We start from the raw sequence: 24,041 nt of genomic DNA, 5'->3' as shown, positions 1-24,041 counted from the left end.
GTTAGAATTCAGCTATATTCAGATATGTTCGGTTATTTTCTCCGTTCTTTGTTTTACATTGTTTATTCTACTGTATTTTCAAAGTCGTCTAAAACAACCTTTACTTTTTATGACAGCCCCTGAATACAGCATGACACAACAACGAAAATGGCGTGCTGTGGAAGATGTTTTTGTTGCCAGTGTTGTTGTAGAGAGGGAGAGACACGGACCCCAGAAGAACTGGTAAAGAAAGACGTGATAACAAGCACAGGAAGCATCATCTGCTTATGTTGTGTTTACTTTGGGGTTCTTAGGATTTCCTCTGAGCTATTCTAAGCGCTTTATTCTGGCTGAGCTGCTCCACCCCGCTGCTCACTATGTTCTCTTGTCTTGGTTCTTTTGCAGGAAAGCGAGGAATACTTATTAATGCACATTATGAATGTATAGTCGTTAAGTCAGCTGTAATATTGCTGCTTACAGAAGAGAGAGCTTCCCGTTTTTCCGTGTGACGATATAGTCCGTGGACCAAACTCCATTTATAATTTCCTCAGATTAAGCAATCTTCTTATTTTAATCAATTTAATCTCTGCCTCATTTCATATGGTTTTAATCTTTCAGTAGGTGTGGGAAGCTATTGTGCAATGCGGCGTGTTTGTCGCGTGGAAAATAACCTCTTTCTATTTATTTCCCCACATTTTGAATGTTGTGATTACACCAAGCAAAGGCGTAGTCTTACAGGACCTCCGAGAAGTATACTGCGAAGGCAGTATGGACATAGCCCGGCTTTATTTGCGTTAGTTAAACATGTAACCTGGAGTTTGTGCATTGAATTGAACGCTGCTCTTAAGTAAAGCTGTGTAATTCTAACGGGACAGCTTGACATGAAAGCTCTGAAACTTTCAACTACATACATTTAAAAAGTAAAGGTTACTAATCGCTGTAGTTTGTAACCACAGCAGAGTAAATGGAGTTTATTGATGGACTAGGAGACCTACTGTGGAGACAATTACCTTCCAACTGTAACTGTTCTAGTTCCACAATGTAAAACAGATTTAGATCAGATTACAACCAAATATAAAAACTTTCATTGATTTTCTGTATTGACAGTTTAATATATGCAAATTCCAGCAACAGTGCTGCTTATGTCTTCATTTTGTGGTTTCACTGAGGCACAGCTTCACATGTTGCACATATAAAACATATTCCATGTCTAAGAATCTGTGAACAAACTGTTGCTTCTCGCTGGTTTTAAACCATAAGTCTGAGCATCACTTCCTACAGGAACTAAGTGTGTCCAGTGTTGGATGCTTTGGATGGTGGTGCAGGAGTCAAGTACTAATTCCACACTCATTTCTTTGTTTATTTCCTCTATTTATTTGTTATTTATTATTTTTTCCAACATGCAGGCGCACACATTTAGCTGAACTTTTAGTAGGAAGCTTAATTTGTGGTCAAATATCCTTGTGTGTATATGTAAATACATACATAATTATTATTGTTATTTGTTTGTTTGTGTGTTTGTTTGTTTACCCCCCAGACAATCCTTGGGGAAATCCCAGACGAGGAACAGATTCTACCCAGGAAAGACTATGAGGTGAGACTTGCTGGAGAAAGCCTTCAAAGAGATATTATATTATGTGTTTAGAGCAGAAATGCCAGAGCAGATTAATTTTTTTCAGTACTGGACACAATCGATGTGTGAGGCAGGAAATAGTCACACAGTGTTTTGTGTCCACAGAGCTTGGATTATGACCGCTGCATCAGTGAGCCTTATGTGGAGGTACTGGAGGGGATGGACAACAAGGTAAGACAGGTTAAATGTGTCATCTGCTCCTGTGTGGATGACGCCTGTGCAAAGGCTGTCACCGATGCACGTTTATTGTTTTACATCACATGATGAGATCACTGATAGTAGGACTTGTGCCAGCAGCTGATCTGTTAAACTGTATGTGATCTGTATTAAAGTTGATGTTCCACAAAGCTCTGTGTTTTTAATCTTGATCAGTGTTACTAATCAGCTTTTCATATTTGATTGCACAGACACACAGAAACCACTCTATTATAAATATTGAGCTAGCTCAAATATTTTAATATTCATTTGAACAAACCTCCTTTTAAAAATGTTTCCTATTTTCTAAAAGTTGTGAATGATTCATTATCAGATTAAGGAAACATTTTCTATGCAGTGTTATGTTAGAACAGGTCACGTGGGATCTGTCCACTTTATTGGGGCAGATCTCAAAATCCAAAGAAATATGACTGTAACAGTAGTTTGAATCTAGAAGTCACGTGGATCGTTGATGGATTTAAACTTAGACAGCATCACGATCTTTTAGCCTCCATTTAATCAAAGTTTCTGTAACATGTCACGGTCACTGCAGTGATAATAACAGTGTTCCAGGAATTAGGAAACACAGCAGAGAACAGCACTCACCTACAGCTGGGAGGAGGTCAGGGATGAAAGCAGCAGGGCCGTTAGGATACTGTCAGACAGTACTGCTACACATGGCCACAAGAATATCAATGAAGACTCTGAAGAATTACTGTGAATTATTTGTCAGCATTACGTTTCCATTTATCCAGTCATAGAGATATTGATGCGACTGCCCTGGAGTGCCACTGTTACGCCACCATACCTGCAAACGTTCTAGAGCTACGTCATTGTCACCAAGCTTTATTCTTCGGCCCTACATTCGATGTATGAGGCATATACAGATGGCAGCATTTGTATACAGATCATTGAAAGTCCTGCGGGCTGTACTACGAAGCACGATTAGCATGGTTAGCTAAAGTTAGAGGGGTTTTCTGTATCACTACAGTGGCTCTCTTTTTACCTGCTAAACCACTATAGTAGCTTATGCTGAACACAGCCTGGTGACAGGGAGGTTCTGTTCCACGTCTCCATCACTTTTATTTACAGCATTTTTAATCCTGTATAGATTCAATGCTGGGGGAATACATTTAGTATGTGGAGCTTGTGAACTCTCACTAAAACCACAGAATAAAGCACAAACTGTGCGACTGGGAACGTGTGTGTATTATTCATCCAACGCAGAAATGTTTTTAGACTCTTTTTAGTCTCTTATATATGAGAGAAAAAAACTGTTTTTTATTTTCTTGTCTGCCAACAGAAAGCCAAAAAATATGAGGCGGTGCATTGGATGATGGTGTTTGCGATCGGGGTCACAGTGGGCCTGGTAAGGTGCATTCTGGGTCTTCTTTTTGTTTTGCTGGATTTCAGCTGCTCAATAAGAAACGTTGCTCTCTTTCAGCTGGGCCTGTTTGTGGATTTTTTCGTACGCCTCTTCAACAAACTAAAGTTTACTGTGGTTGGTGATTGTATCCTTTAACATGACTCTGTACGTGGAGGATGGGCAGATACCAAAGCAGCTAAATATTGGGCAGAAATGTTGTGCCTTAGAAGATCCTCGCACAGAAGGAGAGCGTTTGTAAAGTTGCACAAAATATTGCATTATTTCCTTCAGAGATTGCTGACAGCAGGTGCGCATTTTTATGCCCTTTTTCTTTTGTGTTTGTTTGAACATTGTCCAGAGTTAGACCTGACATTTGTTTGGACCATCTTTTTGTTCTAGAAAGAATTCAGAGTGCGTTCATATGATGCAGATGCTGTAATAATAGTGTGAAGTAATGTTTGGTTCATCCTGTGCTGTATATGTGTGTTTTCATGCCTGGGTTTGATCCCTTCGCTAGTATCTGTCATATGGTTTCTATTTACTGCCTGACTCTTCATCTAAAGAGTGTTACTGTGTGTAACCACACTTTGTTTGTTGATGTGGTGATTCTACTTTAACTGAAGCCTCCAGCTATAGAGAAGTGCAGTGACAAAGGCTGTCTGTCTTTGTCCTTGCTGGAGCTCCTGGCGTTCAACATGACCTTCGTCTTCATTGCCAGTGTACTCGTCCTCATCGAGGTAAACATCTCAGCTGCAGCTGACAAACTCAGGAAAGAACTCCTGCTTTAACAGTTAAAGTGTGCAAATTCTGCGGTCCTTGCATTTGAGACCTGTCTACCTGCATCTCTACCTGTCCAAGTTTGTTAACTGGTTGTAGCATGTTGTTTCATTCTGGTATGTTTGTGATAGTAGATTACACACTGACCTGCAGTATCGTGTTTTCAGCCTGTGGCTGCAGGATCAGGGATTCCAGAAATCAAAAGTTACTTGAACGGAGTGAAGATTCCTGGAATTGTTCGACTACGAACTTTTCTCTGCAAGGCTGCTGGAGTCCTGTTCAGTGTAGCTGGAGGTAAAGTGCGTTTGACTCCCTGACATTTACTGTACGGGGCGATCGTGGCTCAAGAGTTGGGAGTTCGCCTTGTAATCGGAAGGTTGCCGGTTCGAGCCCCGGCTCTGACAGTCTCGGTCGTTGTGTCCTTGGGCAAGACACTTCACCCGTTGCCTACTGGTGGTGGTCAGAGGGCCCGGTGGCGCCAGTGTCCGGCAGCCTCGCCTCTGTCAGTGCGCCCCAGGGTGGCTGTGGCTACAATGTAGCTTGCCATCACCAGTGTGTGAATGTGTGTGTGAATGGGTGGATGACTGGATATGTAAAGTGCTTTGGGGTCCTTAGGGACTAGTAAAGCGCTATATAAATACAGGCCATTTACCATTTACCCAATAATAATATTATCAACAACCCAGGGTAGATGCACACACACAACCTCCTCCTCCTCCTCCCTGGCTACTACTGTTGTTTCCTTCCTGGAGGCGCAGGGTAGACTCTGTGTAGAGTTTTCATGTTCTTGGGCTTGTTTCTGAAAGTTGTGTAAAATATGGACGTCACAGATGCCCTGCGGTATTCCCTGCGTGATACTTGTTAAGCATCTACTTTTGTAACCTGCAGACACCACAGGCAGTCCTGTACTCTGACAGCAAAGCACTTTATTGGAATATTTTGTGTTGTGATCATAATGACTTCATATGGGAGGTGCAGAATTGGGAGCAAACATAGAAGAAATATCTTTGTGCTCCCGGTGGTGTTTTAGGTTAACTAAGGCAAAACAAGATCACTAATGAGGTTTTATACTTTGAGTCAAGCAGTGTCAGCTTCTGCTAACTTTAGAGCAAAATGATGTTGATGATGAATGATGAGCCAGGGTCAGAAGGCTGATGGACTGACTCTGTGTGCTCAGGTCTCTTTGTGGGGAAGGAAGGTCCAATGATCCACAGTGGAGCCATCGTGGGAGCCGGCCTTCCTCAAGTACCCCAAAGCTTATTCTAGTTTGCTTAGTTCTAGTTGTTGTTGTTGTTTTGTGAAACATTTTGGACACTAAAAATAGCACTGGTGTTATTCTTGTGATTTGTCTGGTCGTACTTGTGGATATCAGACCTTTTCTCTCTCCATCAGTTTCAGAGCATTACTTTCAGGAAGATCAAATTTGACTTTCCCTACTTCCGCAGCGACAGGTATGTGACAGTAACGATCCTGAGTCAAACTAAAGTTGGAATATGGTGTAAATGTAAATAAAAACAGAATACTAGGATTTGCTCAGTGCTGTGTGATACACAGCAGACCTTGATATCCTGAAAACCTCAGGGACCTGCTGGGGACCTACAGATGTAAATCTTTACTGATCTGTGCTGCATAATTGCCCAAAGTTAAACCAGACTCTTAAACTGGACCCTGACACTGACTGGGAGCCAGTATAACTGCTTTTGCAAGGGTGTGACATAAGTTTACTTAGAAGCCTTGTAAGTGACGAACTTGCAGATTGTGGTCCGTGGCTCAGCTGCAGGAGGCGTGGAGCAGTGGACGCATCGTTGGAAGAAGCTGACCGACACAGCTTCATTCAAGGAGAGTCTGTTGAGAAAAAAGAACAAGGGATTAATAATCTGGATAAGATGAAACATGGGAATGATTTCTAATACAGAGCATGGTGTGAATTCACAGCTGCACTCTTGTCCTCCTTACTAATCCTCTGCAGTTCCTGATTCACTGACTTTGCTCCATCCGTCCTCTCTCTTCATTCCTGAGCCCCTCACAGCACTCCTACCATCTTCTCAACACACTCTCTCCACTTGTTAGTAGATTTCAGTTGTTATTGTTAACCACACTAACCTGCTGTGCATCCTTTCCTTTCCAGCTCATTTTCTCTTTGTAGACAATCAGTACAAGTCCTTTTGTCCTTCGTTATCATCCAGCCTCGCATCCACATCCTAACCTCGCCTGTGCTCCCGGCTGCTTTGTTCATCTTTCTGCCTAGGCCACATGTTCTTTGACTATTTCCTCATCTTTCTCTTCTGACTTCTTCACTCACCTCTTTTCACTCTCAGTTTGTTTATGCAAACCACTTTGCATGTAATCATTAGTTACTACTAAGCTTTGACTCTTTTCCCCTGCTCGTCTTGGGCCCTGTCTCCTTCCCTTCACCCCCAGCTGGTCGCTGCCCCTCCCTGAGCCTGGTTCTGCTGGAGGTTTCTTCCTGTTAAACAGGAAAAACTTAACAGGAGGCCAAGTGCTTGCTCACAGGGGATCTTCTGAGTGTTGCGTTATTATACTTTCTTTACTGTACAATATAAAATGCTTTGAAGCAACTGTTTTTGTGATTTGGCACTAAATAAAACAGCATTCAACACCACCCCTTTAATTTCCAGCTTCAGGCTCATGATCCTGTATGACGCTGTCTTCACCTTCGCATTATTTATGTGTCCTCTCTTAAAGATTATCCCTACTCTGGTATAACAGAGACTCTCCAATATTATCGACCAGCTCTCTCTCTGTACTATACAAAGTCTATTTTTAGTTGTTCAAAGAGTTTGAATAATCTCCAAAGCAACGAATTTTCTTGTAATTTGTAGTTTACACAATGTTCCAACTTTTTGGCACAAACACTGTTACTGCCTCCTAGCAGTGTAGCATGTGTGACATGTGACTGACAGTTTTCTTACCTGTTCTTTAGGGACAAGCGAGACTTTGTGTCAGCTGGTGCTGCTGCTGGAGTAGCTGCTGCCTTTGGTGCGCCAATCGGTGGCACCCTCTTCAGTCTGGAGGAGGGCTCGTCATTCTGGAACCAAGCCCTTACATGGAAAGTGGTAGGTCACCCTTTATAGTTACTTCACCACAATTTCTTTGATAAAGATGCACGGATACCTCTTTGGATATCATATTTAGGAGTTACACTGAAATGCTATAAAATAAAAATTCATTCTATTCTTCTATTTCTATTTTACCTGCTTCATTTGTCATCAAATAACAAGAGAACAAGCTTTACTTGCTCGTCAGTCAATTGTAAAATTGAGCTCTGAAAATGTGCAAAAACGTCTTTAAACCTAAACAGTTGATGGTTTTGACCTAAAGCTGAAAGTTTGCACGACAGATTAATGTTTGCTTTGGATCAGAAGTACACCAAGAGGATAAAAGTACATGAAATTTGATCCTGTCATTTTTCCCTTATTTGCAACAACAATCCATCTGCTTTATAGATATAGCCAGGTAGACCAGGACACAGTGCACCATCCAATCTCTCTGACCTTTACTGACCAATGAGTGTGATTAAATGTTCCTCTTGTCTATCTACTGTTTTAGCTCTTCTGTTCCATGTCGGCCACTTTTACTCTCAACTTCTTCCGTTCGGGAATCAACTTCAGCAAGTGGGGCTCCTTCCAGCTGCCTGGCCTCCTGAACTTTGGAGAGTTCAAGGTTAAGAGTTTCTTATCTTGTTATTCCATGTGGTACAAAATGTATCTTCAAAGATTATATATAGTATTTTATTTTTTATATAAAGTATGATGCTGAAATAACAGACTTTAGGTCTACACAGTGACTCATTGTATTGATTGACTCATTGATTTGATTTTGAGGACGGCTCCAAAAGCAACATGCCAACCCTGTGGGTAGGGAAACACTGATCTGGGGTGACTAAACTTTACCATATGGTACTTTTTTATGTGGTTTCTTCCTTTAAAAAGGGAGTTTTTCTTGTCGCCATATGCTGTTCACAGGGGCTCACGATTGTTGGATTGTAGGGCTTTACCTTACCGTATAAAGTGCCTTGAGGCACCTGTTTTTGTGAGTAGGTGATATGTAAATAAAACTGACACAAATGAAGTTAAAACATCTGAATCTCAACTAATCTGTTCTGACATGTTTACATATGGATTTAAAAAACAGAGTCTGTGGGGTCACCATTAGCCCAACTGTTCCACCATCTCACCTCATATCTGCTCCTCACATCATCGTTACTGCCTCTTCCTGTCTGTGATATCTCTTGCAACCGACCCAGTTAATACCCGCTGTGCAGAGCTTTCCAGTACTCGATAACAAAGTTGATGTTGAACTGATGTGACAGCTGCTGACATGACTAAAGATCTGCAGGTCATGCACCACTCAATTTATGTAACCTGGCAGCTGTGTTGAAGACGCGAGTGTCGGATTTCGCAGGTCTTTAGCCCAATTTTAATGATGTGTCAGTATAGATGTGCAGAGATTGACAGATTCTACAGAGGGAGATGTTGCAACACTTTGCAAAGATTAGACTTTGTAGAAAAAAACTTGGAAAAAGAAGCTTGGTGATTCGTTTGCTTCCAGTTTTGACTTTTCCTTCTGTACCCACATGATGGCACCGGTTCTGACATAAACGGTAGTAACCAGACCGAAAAGCAGCGCACATTTCGGTGCATTATTTCGGTGCTTTTTTTTTCCTGAGCTGTGATACACTTTAGATTCTAGCCAATCGTTTTACGTTTCCGAGGATAGTAGGCGGGGCCAGGTACGTACGTTCTGTTAGAGCAGAGCTACAGATTAAAAATGCCCAAGGCAAAGCGGTCAAAAGTCTGGCTGTACTTCACAGCAAAAGATGCAAACTCAGCAGCAACAAGAGCTTTAAGGTGATACTGTGATACTGTCAAAAGAGGTAACACCTCAAATCCGATGAAACACCTGGTGACGCATAGCGGGGGTTTTTAAAGCCGAGAAATGCACCGTATTTGATAGCTTGCTGCGAGACCTCACACCAAGCACATCTACTGCGGGTGGGTTGCCTGTTATCGGACCCGGATTTAGCAACATCCCCCAAAAACACGGGTCAGTGTAGCAGAAATGATGAGGATGATGATGCAGCAGCAGCCGTTCTTCTCTGCGTGAGTAGCTTAATGTTGTTCGTGTGTAATTTACGTTGAGTAGGCTAACCACGTTATTACATGAATGCATGTAAGGTGAACTAGCAAACACCGTCGTAGTTACATGCAGCTGTCTTCTTGTTTGATGGCAGATACTCCCTTCACCCTGGCCAATAAGGCTAAAATGACCAAAGAAAAAGTGGAAAACAGTTAAACATGAGAGGTTTTTGGACAAAGTTTGTGTTTTTTCCATTGTTTAAGCACTGCTTCCAGCCAAGAGTGATAACATATATGCCCCATAGCTGCAGAAAAGGCTAACATTGTTATCTTTTTACAAAAAACAGCTGAACATGAGAGGTTTTTGGACCATTCTTTAAGCACCGTTTAAGCACCGGCACCGTTTCAAACGCACCGGTTTGGCACCGGTATCGGATAAAACCTAAACGATACCCATCCCTAAATATCAGCCTGATGTAAATATTATTATGGTTTTATTCCTCTTGCTGACCAGTGTCCAGATGGAGACAAGAACTGCCACCTGTGGACAGCTGTGGATCTTGCCTTCTTTGTCCTGATGGGTGTGGTGGGCGGCCTTCTGGGGGCGCTCTTTAACTGCATGAACAAGAACCTGGCCAAGTATCGCATAAGACACATTCATCCTAAGGCCAAGTTTATCAGGTGAACTGTTTGACCATCTTTGATCCCATCTGTGCTTTTCATGTTCATCAGACTGTGACACTAGGACGCGAGCAGTTTGGTGTAAGACAAACATGAACTGAAGTGAAAGGTTTTTAAAGTGATCAACTGATAATGCATAAATGTGTGAACAGCATCTACAATTCAATTTTATTTATATAGCACCAAATCACAACAAGAGTCTCAAGCTGCTTTATATTGTAAGGCAGACCCGACAATAATAATGTTATCTCAGAGCCAAGCTGCTGTTCACAGTTGGAACAAACATAACAGGGAACGTTCAGAGCAGGACAAACGTTAGAAAGGCAAAGGCTTTATTACAAACAATTCCTCAGTAAATTCCTGAAATCTGTGTATAACAAGCTGGTAGATGTGTGGTTGGTCAACACCCAGAATATTACCTGAACGTTCCTGTGTTACATCATAGCATAAATAAGCATACCACTGTCATTTTGTTGCATGGAGTATAAAGCTGCATGCAAAGGAATGGAAGAAGTCTCACATACTGACATCTGTAGAGAAACAAACAAGGAAGCCTAGAATGGGCCATAAAGCCTAGATACGAGACCTGTGTGGCGCACACACACTGTTCCCTGTGTGCCTGCACGGTTCCTCTCCAGGTATTCCAGTTTTCTCTCACAGTCCATGCAGCATGTGTAATAGAGTCATTGTTCAGTCTAATTTGACCATGCATCAGTAAGTGGATCGAATAAAACTCTGTATGAATGTATGATTAGATGTAAAGAGGACAAGATAATATATCGTCTGAAGCACTTGGTCACATGGTCAGTAAGACTAGAAAAGTGCTTTATAAGTACCAGTACAATGATCTCCATGGTAACATATACAAAAACCTGGAAAGTAGAGCAGGGCGATATGACCAAAAATATTTATCACGATATATACATTTGAAAATTTGCGATAACGATATAACTGATGATATAATTGATGTGAGACAAAATACTTTACAACTCCACAACTTTATTAGTGCAAAAAAACCCATCAATGTATTTTCACTTAAACAAGCAGCTGTTTTTATGTGCATTAAAGTTATATAAAAATTAACAGTGCAAATGCAAATTCCTTGCTGACAGTTTAACCAAAAGGCATTTCCAGTGGAAACTGGCCGATATAGCCTCAGCATAACCATGTATAATATCCACAAAACTTAAAAAGAGGTTATACACACACAATACAGTAATATTATGTTGAAGCGCAGTGCGTATCACTCTGCGAGGCTCCTGCCTACGATAGTCGTAATGCTCCGACAATCCATCAAGCGGTGCGGCTTCGTAGCTTAGCAAAGTTGTACTAAAACATTTGACAGATTTTCGAGCACCGTGTGCCACATAAAATCGTTTCGAGGTCAGTAAACACAACCAGAATTCATACATAAGGCACACGGGATTATAAGGGGCACTGTTGATTTTCAGAAAAATCAAAGGATTGATTTTAAGTGTGCCGTATTTTCCAAAAAAAGGTAATAACGACGGCCCGCTAGCATGCGCTACCAAAAATAGTGCTTTGTTGTGTATCTGATGGACGAAATCTAAACCAGTTCTACACCACTGGAGTTCCAGCATTTTTTAAAACCAATTCTGGTTCATCCGTTTCATTTAACGATCCGCTTTTGCCCTTCACATTCTCCGTCGCCGCCATGCTTTTTCCGCCATGTGCGTATGAAAACAAAGGCACTGCGCATGCACGTTTTTACGGAGCCCCGCAGGGGACATGGGAGAAAAAAAAAAATTAAGACGGACTTTTGCGAGATCTCGCAAAAGTTTTAGCCACATTCTTCGGATGCCGGCTCGAAGCCGACCGGGAGGTCGAGGCACGATGTGCGGTGTTCCTCCCGGCTGTAGTAGGTCTCGACGCTAACGGGAGGTTGAAGGCCAAAGAATGCAGCTAAAACTTTTGCAAGATCTCGCAAAACTTTTGCGAGATCCCGAGTTTGTTTTGCGAGATCTCACAAAAGTCCATCGTAATTTTTTTTTCTCCCATGTCCCCTGCGGGGCTCCGTACGTTTTACCCATATTCTATTGCGGTATTTCTTTTTCTTATCGTAGCCCAATATTATACCGGTATTACCGTGAACGGTATGATATGGCCCAGCCCTACTGGAAAGTCACAAACCGCTCTGTTCATTATGGAAAGTAACTGAGTTGTGTTTAGAAACTCCTTCTGGTGATCCATGTTATGTATCAGGACCAGGAACATGCAGAACGGGTCTGTAAACATTTGGACCAAAGATTTCACTGTTGTTTCACTGCCACAGTGGTTAGAGTGACACTGCCCTCAAAGCTGTGATACATCCACATTTTCCACTGGAAAATACATTTCTGTTCTCAGTAGAAGCTGGCACAGATATGTCAGACTCAAACGAGATTCGTCTCCTTTACAAACAGCACTGTTAGTAATGAATGAGCTCCCGTCCCAGTTTTCTATCATTTGTTTAAATAGATTCTTCCCTAAAATCTGCGCACTGAGAGAAAGATGATGTATTCTGCTGAATAAATTAACGAGGCGCTCCTTTTAATTGATAATTTTCCAATCAGTTACTGTAATTGTGTTTCTTTTTATAAAGGTGCAAACTGTCGTTAAATATGTGCCTAACTTTGTTAACCAGAGGATAATAAACGATTGTTCTAATGTTCCAGAGTTTTAGAGAGTCTGCTGGTTACCATGGTGACAACAATTGTGATTTTTGCGGCTTCCATGCTGGGTGAATGTCGTGACCTGTCCACTCCCACAGCTCACAACACCACGGTAAGAATTTTAATAATCTTTGCATTACTCAACAAAAACACCACAGGTGTGTTTTCACTGGTCTAAACGTTAAACGTATGTTATGATTACTGTGATATTTTAGCTTCAAATACTCTTTAAGATATATTTGTGTGAAAAACAATCTGTCAGCCCACTTTCAGGCCTTTTTTTTCCTCAGATTGAAATCTGTCACACCATTTGAATGGGAATAATTCAGAAACTATTAATGACAAAAGCCTGACATTTCCATGAGCCTTTCTTACCATTAAAATGAACCAGGATCTGTAATCTGGGGCCGATGTATCAAAAAGACACTGGCTAATTAAAATATCAAAACTAATTCAAGAAGTCTTGCAAAGTTAGCATTAAACTACATGACAGTTTTTATTTAATATTGTACTGACGTCTTAATGGTGCATAGTTAAATTTACTTTACATTTCAATGTTCTTGCTGGATTGAGCAAATATGAAAAGTTGTACCACAAAAATAAGACTGTCCTGTTCAAACAGAGCAGGATTCTTGAGTTTTCAGATGCTTTGCTAACAGAAAATACTTTAGTTCAATATGTTTTCCTTTTTCATTCCATCTGTAATCATCAAAGTTTCAGAATATTTTCTGCTCAAATATTTACTTAAATATTTATGAACATGTACCGTGAATACCATCTTCAATTCATTGGCCAACATGGTAAATGGACTGGTTCTTGTGGCACTGGTCTACTGTGCTGGAGCATGTAAGTGCTTTCTATCCAAAAGTCTCACACATTCATCAGAGAGTATCTTGGCCCAGGATATTTGGCATGCAGACAGGGATCAAACCTCTGATTAGTAGGTGACCTGCTCTACCTCCTGAGCTGATGCCACCCCCAGCACAGCTGCTTGCTGTTGGCTAGAGAGAAGCCTCAAACCATCAGACGGCCTTTTCAGCTTTAGACTGAGACTCACACACGCATCAAGAGAAGTTCCCAAACCATATGACACCAACCTCATTGAGGCCAGATATGGTACTTACAGCTATTTCTCCCTGAAAGAGTCCTTGTAGTTAAGCTTACAGTTCCCTGTGAGGATCGTGCTGGAAGAAGCAAACAAATGCAAACATCCAAAGTACCGAGAACTTGTAGATCAGTGCCGGTGGAGAGGCTGAGTACATGTGAGTGAGTGACTATAAGTCCATAGAAGCGGGATCCCGAGGTTTTCCTGCCTGCTCCCTGTGTACGACCTACGACCTTTCTTGGACTACAAGTGTTTCTACCATTAAAATAAATGAGGATCTGCAATTTGGCACAGATGCATCACAAAATATGAGTATTGGCCCACTAAAATATGGAAATTATTTCAAGCTGTCTGGTAAAGACCCATACAGTATTAAACTTCACATTTTAATCAGTGATGATGTCTGAATGATATATAAGCTTATTAATTTTTTATTTATATGTTTAAACTTTAAATCATAAAAGTTTTATACAAATCAGGTGGTCAAGCAGAACATCTCCTAAAAATGTGCTGATTTATGACAGAACGATATATTAAAAATGACAACACAGCATTTCATCTGTTATTAGACTCAGTTGGCTTCTGTCAAAATGTAAAAGAACCCACCCACCACTTTAACCACACTCCACATCTTGTGTTAACATATGGCATAGAAACTGAACATTTAACAGTGTTTCCTGAAAACCCTCTCCTGTCTGATCATTTCCTGATAACATTTACATTTACAATAATTGATTACACAGCAGTGGGGAGTAGACTTTATCACAGTAGATGTCTTTCTGAAAGCGCTGTGACTAAGTTTAAGAATATAATCCACCCACTGTTATCATCTTCAATGCCCTGTACCAACACAGAGCAGAGCAGCTACCTGAACGCTAGTCCAACAGAGGTCGATCATCTTGTTAATAATTTTACCTCCTCACTACGTACGACTCTGGATACTGGAGCTCCGGTGAAAAATAGAGCCTCACTATGTGACCATGTTAACCTGTGATGTATGTTTTTTAGCTGGCTGGCAGTGAGGACATCAACTCAACCATTCGACAGTTCTTCTGCTCAAACAAGACCTACAATGACATGGCAACACTGTTCTTCAACCCACAGGAGGCAGCCATCCACCAGCTCTTCCATCAGGATGGTTAGATGAGTTCACACATGATTCATTCCATGCATTACTCATGTACCCCGTACAGTGAAGTGGCATTTTAGGCCATTTTTCAAAAATCAAGTTCAATTCTATCAATAAACTGGTTTCTAACTCTCCCCCTCAGGTACCTTCAGCCCTGTGACTCTGTCAGTGTTCTTCTTCTTATACTTCCTGCTGGCCTGTTGGACATATGGTGTGTCTGTCCCCAGTGGCCTTTTTGTCCCCTCACTGCTGTGTGGGGCAGCTTTTGGACGCTTGGTTGCCAACGTGCTCAAAGTGTAAGAACTAATTAGAATATGCTTTTTCTCACTTTTTCTCTGTCACAGCCTTGTGTTGAGCTGAACTGAGAGCAGTCACTGTTGATACAAGCACTTTTTTCTGCTCAAGTGTTTTCTATCTAAGGCTACGTTCACACTGCAGGTGAAAGCACATCAAATCTGACTTTTTTGACCCTATGCGACCCATATCCGATCATGGTATGACAATGTGAACAGCACAAATCCGATATCTCAAATCCAATCTGGGTCACTTTCATATGTGGTACTGAATCCGATACATATCTGATGTTTTAGAAAGCGACTGCTGTTTGAATGGTCATGTCGCATTATATCCGTCTTTTACGTCACTGACACAAGACAGACGCCAATTATCAGCGCCGGAGAAGACAAACGAGAAAGCATGGCGGCCATTGTTAAAGCACGGCTCTCTGTTTTCTCAGTGTCCTTCTTTCTCTAATTAATTTGTCAAAATTCTGTCGGTTACGACTGTGCAGAAATTGATAGACTGCTGCAACAACACCTACTCACTCTGTAGCCGCCATTTTTACTTCCGTAAACAGAGCGCGTTGTCTGTGACGTCTTCTTTTGCGCATGCGGCCGCTTTGAGGGCCGTGAACCGTTCACACTAGAGCGCGTTTGCTGTCACATTTTATTTGTAGTGTGAACAAGCAGAGAAAAAAAAATCGGATTTGATCAAAAAATCGGAATTGAGCATTAAGACCTGCAGTGTGAACGTAGCCTAACATTCACATCTATGGGTGGATGCACCAGAGAGCACCTTGGGGTTAGTGTATGGCCCAAGGATATTTAGCAGGTGTGATATTTAGGTATCAAACCGCCCAGCTTCCAGTTAGTTGGTGCCCCTACACTTTATATTACACCCCAGCCTAAGACAGCCAGAGAATACCATAGAAGTAACTCCTTGTTCCTCACTCCCAGTGCTGCGGCAAGATTTGCACTCCAAACATTTTGGTGTATTTTCCACTTACAAAAGGTCAGGGTGGGTACAGCTGAAACTCACAGTGTTCTCAGGGGAATTACCCCAAAAATAAACAAAAGCAATGCAGGACTCTTACATCCTTCGCTAACAGAAACAGGAGAAATGTGTTTACCTGGGCTATTTGTAGAGAACTGACAGTACATACAAAGCTGCTAATCCAGCTCTTCTAGATTCAGACATTTCTTGATTCAGAAACACGACACAATCTGTCTGGGAGTCAGGAAGAAGGTGGAGCCAAACTGGTCTGGATGGGTATCAATTAAAAGGTGGTGCATCCAATCTCCAACAAGCTGCCACCTGCAGCTTACATGATAGAAAAGACTGAACAAAATGAACAGACATTATCGACCTTATCAGAGTAAAAACAAAGCAAACTGAGTCGTAACACTTTCAGTTGTCACATTCTCTCATAGTGGTTATACTGGTTCTTAATGAGTCTGTCCTCTGTTAGGAAACTGGGAATGGACATCTACTCAGGAACCTTTGCTCTCATTGGAGCTGCTGCCTTCCTTGGAGGTGTGGTCAGAATGACCATCAGCCTCACTGTCATCCTCATTGAATCCACCAATGAAATCACATACGGGCTGCCCATCATGATTACGCTAATGGTACACAACCATGTGTTTTTGCACTTTGCACTGTTCGCCACTGTGACCTGAGTTCATGTGCAAATTCTTTTGTGTTGACTGTCAGGTTGCCAAGTGGACTGGTGATTTCTTCAACAAGGGCATCTATGATATACACATCCAGCTGAGAGGAGTGCCTCTGCTCGAGTGGGAGACTGAGGTAGAGATGGACAGGTAAGAATTGTTGTTGGCAACAAAAAAGGACAGTTGGCCCTTGTGGTGGATGAACTGTGTTGTCAGCATTGTCAGTAGGCGTTGGTATCCCTCCTTAGCCCAGAGCAGTTCAACTCTCCAGATCAATGCAGCTGCCAACCTCAAGTATCTATTCGTTTTTTTTCTTCTGTTGCCTACATCATTGAACTTCTACAGCCTTATGTTCCTTATGTTCCTAGCAGGTCTCTGAGGTCATGTGATCAGGGTCTTCTTGTCATTCATCATACAAAGCTGAGAACTAAGGGAGACAGCTTTTGCCACTGTGGCTCCCAGACTGTGGAACTCTGTCCCACTGAGCATAAGATCTCTGGACTCAGTAGCTTCTTTCAAAAAACAACTAAATCACACTTTTTAGAATTGCATTTTGCTAACTGTTGTCTGTTTGTTTTATGCTTTGTTATCCTTGTGTGAAGCACAAGAAAGGTCTAGAAAGGTGCTATATAAATAAAGTTTTACTTACTTACTTGCTTACACAAAGCACAGGTCTGATACTTCATTGTTCCATTCAATGCTCGTCTGGGGCCGGATTGTGGAGCTAGCACCCTAAAAGCAAGAATGCCCAGAGCTCCAGCTTATCTGCGGGAACCACAATCTCATTCTTTCGATCGCTACCCAGAGCTTGTGACCACAGGTCATGTAGGGATGTAAATCGATCAGAAAAGCTTTACTTTTATGCTTCGCTCTTTATTTACCAAGACGAATCGGTACTGTAGACGCAGCATCAACCCATGTGTTAATCTGCCTCTCTTCTCACTTGTGAAAAACACCCTGTTATGACCCGGCTTGAAAGCCGCAACATAAATATGGAGACGAACACCAGAATTTCAACAAGAATAGTTTTTTCTAAAATTACATGGCAAGTTGGCTAAAGTAGCTGGCACCACCAAGGCAAAGACTAGTGATCCTCCCTGAAAGCCTGCCTCAGGTATGCCTTTATCCACACCTGACTAGGTGTGGTCAATTAGCAACAGCTGAACACTCTTGCACTGTCACTGCAAAGAGATTAGGGACTGCAGAGGGGCGTAACACACCCTGAGACCCCGAGACACAATGCTCGGACCTTTATGGCGCCTCCTGCAGGTGGTGGGTCTACAGAAGAGAGACGGGCTGAGTCCGGCCAAACCCCATGGGCTAAAGCCCACCCACCAGGCACTCTCCATCGAGCTACCTCCCCAGGCCTGACTCGAGGGTGTGGCCCCAGTAATCCTGTCCCGGGGAGGGTACAAAACGAGCCTCCTCAACCTAGCATCACTGGAGCACACAAACCCCTCCACCATGGTGGGCAGCTGAAGGGTTAAGGTGGAAATTGAAAAATGAGGTGGTTTATGACAAGACTTTATATTGCAGAGCTGATCTGTCAGGGGATTTGATGTTGCCTTTCATCGGTGAATACACGCCTCAAACGGTTTAGATGCTTGAGATTTTTGCAAATAGTTGAAAAAAATGTAGGTGAAAAATGAATTTAGTCCATTTTGGTGAAAGGCTGAAGCAGTGTCAAAGCTTCCTCGATGCACTTCATCAAAAAGACAAAGCTGTCAGTCTCAGCATTAGCATGAGAGGCTCTGTCTTGTTTTCTGCCTTTACAGATTCTAGGAACCCCATGATAGGGGCAGGGATAGCTCAGTAGGTAAAGTGGTCGCCCCATGATCGGAAGGTCGGCGGTTCGAATCCACTTAACGGCTACCCTGAGGTACCCCTGAGCAAGGTACCGTCCGTACACACTGCTCCCCGGGCGCCTGCTTAGTGGGCTGCCCACTGCTTCACAGAGTGAATGGGTCAAATGCAGAGAAAAACAAGTAATTTCCCCATGGGGATCAATAAAGTATCCATTATTATTATTATTATTATTATTATTATTATAAGCCTGCAGTGTGAGGGTGAGGTTAAAAACTGTGTGATTCGAGCATGGTCGCTCTTCCTGTGGACTCAGGTTGTCTTTATCTCTCATTTCTTCAAGGCTGACAGCCAGTGATATCATGGAGACCAACTTGACTTACGTGTACCCCCACACCCGAGTCCAGTCTCTAGTCAGCATTCTGCGCACCACGGTCTACCATGCCTTCCCCGTAGTTACTGAAAACCGTCAGAATGAGAGGGATTTCATGAAGGGCAACATCCTGATCAGCAACAATATCCACTTCAAGGTATGTCCTGCTCTTTTACAGAGGTCAAGCTCAAGCTTCCCGTCCAAATGGAGGTGATTAAGGCTCCCCCCACCAGGGGCAGCAGTGACTTTGAAACATTTCTTTAGTGACACTGTAGCCCCTCCAGCAATGTCCTTCAGGTTGCTTCTGCTTTTTTCTTCGTTTTTTCTAATTCCTCATTGCTCGTCCCATAATATAGTTTTGATACAGACACGTCATCGATTTAACAAAGAGCATGCAGACTTTTACAGCAGTCAGTAATTTGTATAATTCTGAAAAGAATGTGGATTTGTTTCCCTTCCAAGATTAAGAATTAAACAACAGTAGAAACTATGATTGATTTGGTCAGCTCTATTTTGCCGTGTCATTCATGCAAATTGATCCTCACAGTGTAAACCTTTGGTGTATCAGTCTGTCCAGTAAGGAAGCAGAAACCAACATGCATCAGTTTCATCTGCTTGGGTGCAAATGAAAGTGTGAACATGAAGAGAACGGGGAGCCACCGGTGGTCTCCACATATGTATGTGCAGCCTGAGTGTGTCTGCAGTGCACTTGTTGTCACTTGTGAAGCAGATCAAATGGATTCATACGGTTTGTGCTTCCTAACAGGTCAGACTGTGATGATCGAGTTTTCTGTCACTGGTTCTATCACTTCGATGGTCTGTGTTGAAGTAGTGTTTAACAAAACCTAGAGGCAGCAGGAAATGTTACTGAGCTAAATAAAGTATAAAAACCAAAGTAACATCAGCTACCGAGCTTGTATTTTTGTCTCCAGGGAGAATCAGTGGGTTTGAAAGTGCGAGCCCATAGGTTTGGCTCTGTAGTGAGCAAAGCTTTGCAATATGTTGATGTGCAGATAATTATTTAAGAATTTCATGTTTCTTTATTTTTGGATGAAATCATTGTTGTGGTTTTTGAAGGCTGTGTTTTCTTCTAACCCTTGACTGTTACATGTAGAAATCCAGTGTTGTGTCACGTGCGGGCGAACAGCGACGGCGCTGCCAGTCCATGAAGTCGTACCCATCGAGCGAGCTGAGGAATGTTTGCGATGAGCAAAGTGCTGCAGTCGAACCTTCAGAAGAGGGAGAAGACCTGCTGCAGCAGATGTTAGAGAGGAGGTAGGCCAGATAAACACATCCAGACAGTCTCTGAAGTTTTACCTCTAAATTTGATCTCAGTGGATTTTAAATCAAACAATCAAGTTGTGATTAAAGTGCAGACATCAAGCTCTAATTCAGGATGTCTGATAACAATACGGCAGTAACTATTAATACTTAGACATTTATAGTTTCAGAGGGCCAGAAGTAATTAGACAGCTGACTGACGAGCACTCGGCCTAGTGTAGCATAGCAATAACAGAGTTCAGGGTCACCTGATCCAGCCCTAACTATGTGTTTTATGAAAAAGGAACGTTTTTAGACTAATCTTAAAAGTACAGACAGTGTCTGTGTCCCAAATAAAAACTGGGAGATCCACAGACGAGGGGCTTGAAAGCTGAAACCTGGATAAAATGGGGCCTAATTATTTAAGGTTTTGTATTTGGTAAATGGACCGAAAACACAAACATTTATACCGGAGTTGGTCAGGCTTAGCATCTTGCCCAAGGTATGTATTTGTCATGCAGACTGGTGCAGCCAGGGAATCAAACCACCTCCCGATTAGGAGATGACCCGCTGAGCTACAGCTACAGCCACCCCTTGAGAGGAAAGATTTAAAATTCAGAGAAGTTTGAATGTTACAGATTTGATTACAATCTCTTGTCATCATCAGTGTCAGAGGTTTGTTTTTTGTTTTTTGAAGTTTGTCCGAAATAATTCTTTAGACCAAGAGGAGGCAGTATAACCAAGGGGACCCAGAAGCAGCGCTCAGGAGCAGGGGTGGGAACTCCAGGGGCCGCTGTCCTGCAGGTTTTAGATGTGTCAGCTGATTTAACCCTCTCAGGCTCAAATTAAGTTTTTGTTGCTAATGCACAAAAGAATACCTGCAGTGGTACTTCTGAGTAAAAAAAACCTCATAAAATATGTATGTGGGGTAATCAGGTTGTTAGCTTTTAACTGTTGCAAATCTGCAACGCCTGCCTTGAGAGGGTTAAATGGCTAAATTACCTCCTCAACATGTCCTGAAGTTCTCCAGAGGCCTGGTAATGAACTGAACATTTGATTCAGGTGTGTTGAACCAGGGTGATACCCAAAACCTGCAGGACACCGGCCCTCAAGTCCTGGAGTTCCCACCCCTGCTCCAGACAGATGACAAATGACCAGAGAAGCTGATGTCGAATGGCGTAGTATAATGAGTTGAACTGCTAATATTTACCACAAGTTTTTGAATTTACTCCTGATGCTGTCAGTGCACATAGTAACTACAAGTATTTGTAACACTGCCTTTCATTCTGTCTGTGTTTTCTTTGTGGTGCATAATAACTGCAAATAAATCTGGCACTCCTGTGATTTCTGTGCTGCAGGCATGCTCCCTACCCTAACCTGTACCCAGACCAGTCTCCCAGTGAGGAGTGGACCATGGAGGAGCGCTTCAGGCCGCTAACCTTTCACGGTCTCATCCTTCGCTCCCAGCTGGTTAACCTGCTCATACGAGGGGTGTGCTACGCCGAGAACCAGTCGGTCAGTCATTGACACACATGTGTAGATAATAAATGAGATGACTTTTTCTTATACGAGCAGTTTCTCTGTACCCTCTGACGCAGAGCACCAATCAGCCTAGGTTGTCGTATGCAGAGATGACTGAAGATTACCCACGCTACCCTGACATCCATGACCTCGACCTCACCCTGCTCAGCCCTCGCATGATAGTGGTACGTTCGATTTACCCGACTGAGACAGAAAATAATCAAGCAGAAAACTCAGATTCATTAACAGGCCGTCCTTTCTGTGTACCCAGGATGTCACCCCCTACATGAACCCGTGTCCCTACACTGTTTCACCCAATGCCCGCATCTCCCAGGTGTTTAACCTCTTCAGGACTATGGGCCTGCGACACTTACCCGTGGTTAATGCTGTTGGAGAAGTAAGTGATTTGGGCTTTCATGCCTCTAGTAAACGTGTGAGGAAGCCACAGAGTTGTTGTGTTATGTTGTCCTCACCAACTCAACTCAACTCTTTTTTTTTTTTTTTTTTTAGATTGTGGGAATAATCACACGACACAATTTAACCCACGAGTTCCTGATGGCCAAACTGCGACAGCACTACATCACCATTTGACCCAGCTGCCTCCCCTCAAACCTCCTCCATCCCTGATAGCGTTCTGACACACACACATGCACATACATCCTCTGTACAGTAGGGGGCGTCGTTATCCAGGTAACGAAACCTTTCAGCTGTCAATCACTGCAGTCTTTTTGGTCTTCTTCACACACACACACACACACACAATAAACCATAAACCACAGATATCGATGCTGATTATTCAAGAACACTTGCTGTGCATTCAAGCTGTGAGCCGCAGAGAGTCATCCTGCCATCTGATGAAACAGCTGCAGAATGATTGATAGCATTAAAAGCATTACACACGTTAATGTGAGATTCTCACTAGTATTCCGATAATTCTCAAGGACATTATGTGTTCCCAGAGGAGGAACAGGTCCATGCACGTCCACCTTCCTACAAATATTTAACTCTAGAAGTGACGGCAAGGATTTTTCTGTCATATATAAACATGAAGCAGCTTGTTTATCCAGTGAGAATGCACCATTAACCCTGTCGTCAGTACATTTGGTGAACATTGTATCATCTTAATTTGTCTTTTGTTTTGCTGAGCTTCCAACGTGTCTCCACTGGTTAAAGAGTTGATACTAAAAAGAAAGAAAAACTCAAAGACCCTACAGTACTAGAGGGAGAACCCCAGCAGTCAGCAGCAGCAATGGTAAGAAGGAAGAGCCCCCTTTAAACGGGAGAGATCTTCGTGTGGTTTGAGGGGGAAACCAACTGAACAGCTCTTAGACAGAAGGAAGATCTGCATCTTATAATAAATTCAAACTAGCATGTCCGTCTCACTCTAATCATCTAAAAGCAGCAGTGGCTTCAGTGCGTTGCTGATTGTTTTTCTCGCAGTTTGACGCACAGGACACAAACTTCCAAAATGAAATGTCATCTACTGAGGATTCCCGAATGGCTTCATGACTGAATGTTGCTTTTGATGTTTTGATTTTGCTTTATCACTATAGCACTTTTATTTTTGTCTGTATATTATTTGAATCTTTGTGATGAACTGGATATGTGCACTAAAAGCAGGCGGATGTCCCCACGGTCTGACACTAACCCAGAGCTCAGCAGTAACGTTGTGACCTTGTTGCACATGCCGTACTGTAACATTTGTAACCACTTGAGCTGTCTGTAAATCCATGTTTGTGTTCACAGAGTTCAGTGTTGGACTTGTGAGGGCTGTGATGATCAGGTTTCACTGACCAACGTGTTATGTCATTTAAATATTTTTTAATGCAGAGCCATATTTTAGAAAAACAAATGTCTATTATGTATTTTGTTTCTCATACTATTACTTTTTTCAACAATATGTTTCTAATCTGATTTTCCGGTACATCATTTCACTGTCATTCCTAAAAGGGACTAAAGATGTGAGTAAAGGCAAGTCAAAGAGATGAAATTCCTTTATGTGTATGGTTATTTTATTATTGGCAAGCACAACAGCACACGTGTACGTCAAACATTTCTTATTTTAGTGTAGCCTCTGCGCTGTGGTTTATTTTTATACAGTTTTATCTTTATGATTTACTGACTCTAGTCAGTGAGCCCATCAGTGAGCGATTCGCTCACTGATGGGCCGAGGCTGCCCTGGATCGTGGTCACATACTAGAGAACGCGCGATGTAAAACCATTCTTATGTTGCCCTCTGTTCTATGACTTAAATAAAGATCCTTGTTTTGTGTGTTTGTGTTTGTTTTGGTTTAAATAAGATGTACGGTCCGTCCTTTCTGAAAGCATTGGGGCGGTGTGTAAAACAGAATGTAGTGATTAGCAATAAAGGCATCGTTTATTCAAAACAGAATAAAATCAGAGTTTAAAGTGAGGAAATGTACCATGATGGCAGCAACATGTCTCACTGGACGTTTACTGCCGTGAAGCATCTTCTCTTGTTTTCATTTTTATAGTTCATCT

General features: G+C 42.3%; 1 protein-coding gene across 2 annotated transcripts; it reads left to right on the top strand.

Annotated features, from left to right (window-relative positions):
* The first annotated feature begins 50 nt into the window (after positions 1-50).
* clcn6 (Cl-/H+ antiporter 6) lies at positions 51-23,529 on the top strand. 2 transcript variants are annotated; one of them, XM_085259366.1, is made up of 23 exons: positions 54-222; positions 1,517-1,573; positions 1,718-1,783; positions 3,111-3,176; positions 3,252-3,318; positions 3,804-3,910; positions 4,118-4,244; positions 5,128-5,195; positions 5,343-5,401; positions 6,895-7,027; positions 7,521-7,634; positions 9,564-9,730; positions 12,406-12,514; positions 14,516-14,645; positions 14,779-14,932; positions 16,384-16,540; positions 16,626-16,732; positions 18,729-18,915; positions 19,873-20,033; positions 21,377-21,533; positions 21,617-21,724; positions 21,811-21,936; positions 22,050-23,529. In XM_085259366.1, exons 1-23 carry the CDS (start codon positions 148-150, stop codon positions 22,128-22,130), a joined length of 2,583 nt encoding a protein of 860 aa, XP_085115492.1. In that variant the 5' UTR covers positions 54-147; the 3' UTR covers positions 22,131-23,529. The 2 variants fall into 2 exon arrangements, with proteins under 2 accessions (XP_085115493.1, XP_085115492.1); XM_085259367.1 differs by lacking the exons at positions 21,811-21,936; positions 22,050-23,529 and having other exon boundaries at positions 51-222; positions 21,594-21,714.
* Positions 23,530-24,041: the final 512 nt, after the last annotated feature.

This window comes from Mchenga conophoros, linkage group LG20 (genome assembly GCF_057382185.1).
Source record: "Mchenga conophoros isolate Kocher_MC1m ecotype Shallow Benthic linkage group LG20, M_conophoros_male_GT1.1, whole genome shotgun sequence".
NCBI lineage: Eukaryota > Metazoa > Chordata > Actinopteri > Cichliformes > Cichlidae > Mchenga > Mchenga conophoros.
The sequence above is the reverse complement of the archived record's forward strand: the minus strand, read 5'-3'. Positions and strand labels throughout refer to the sequence as shown.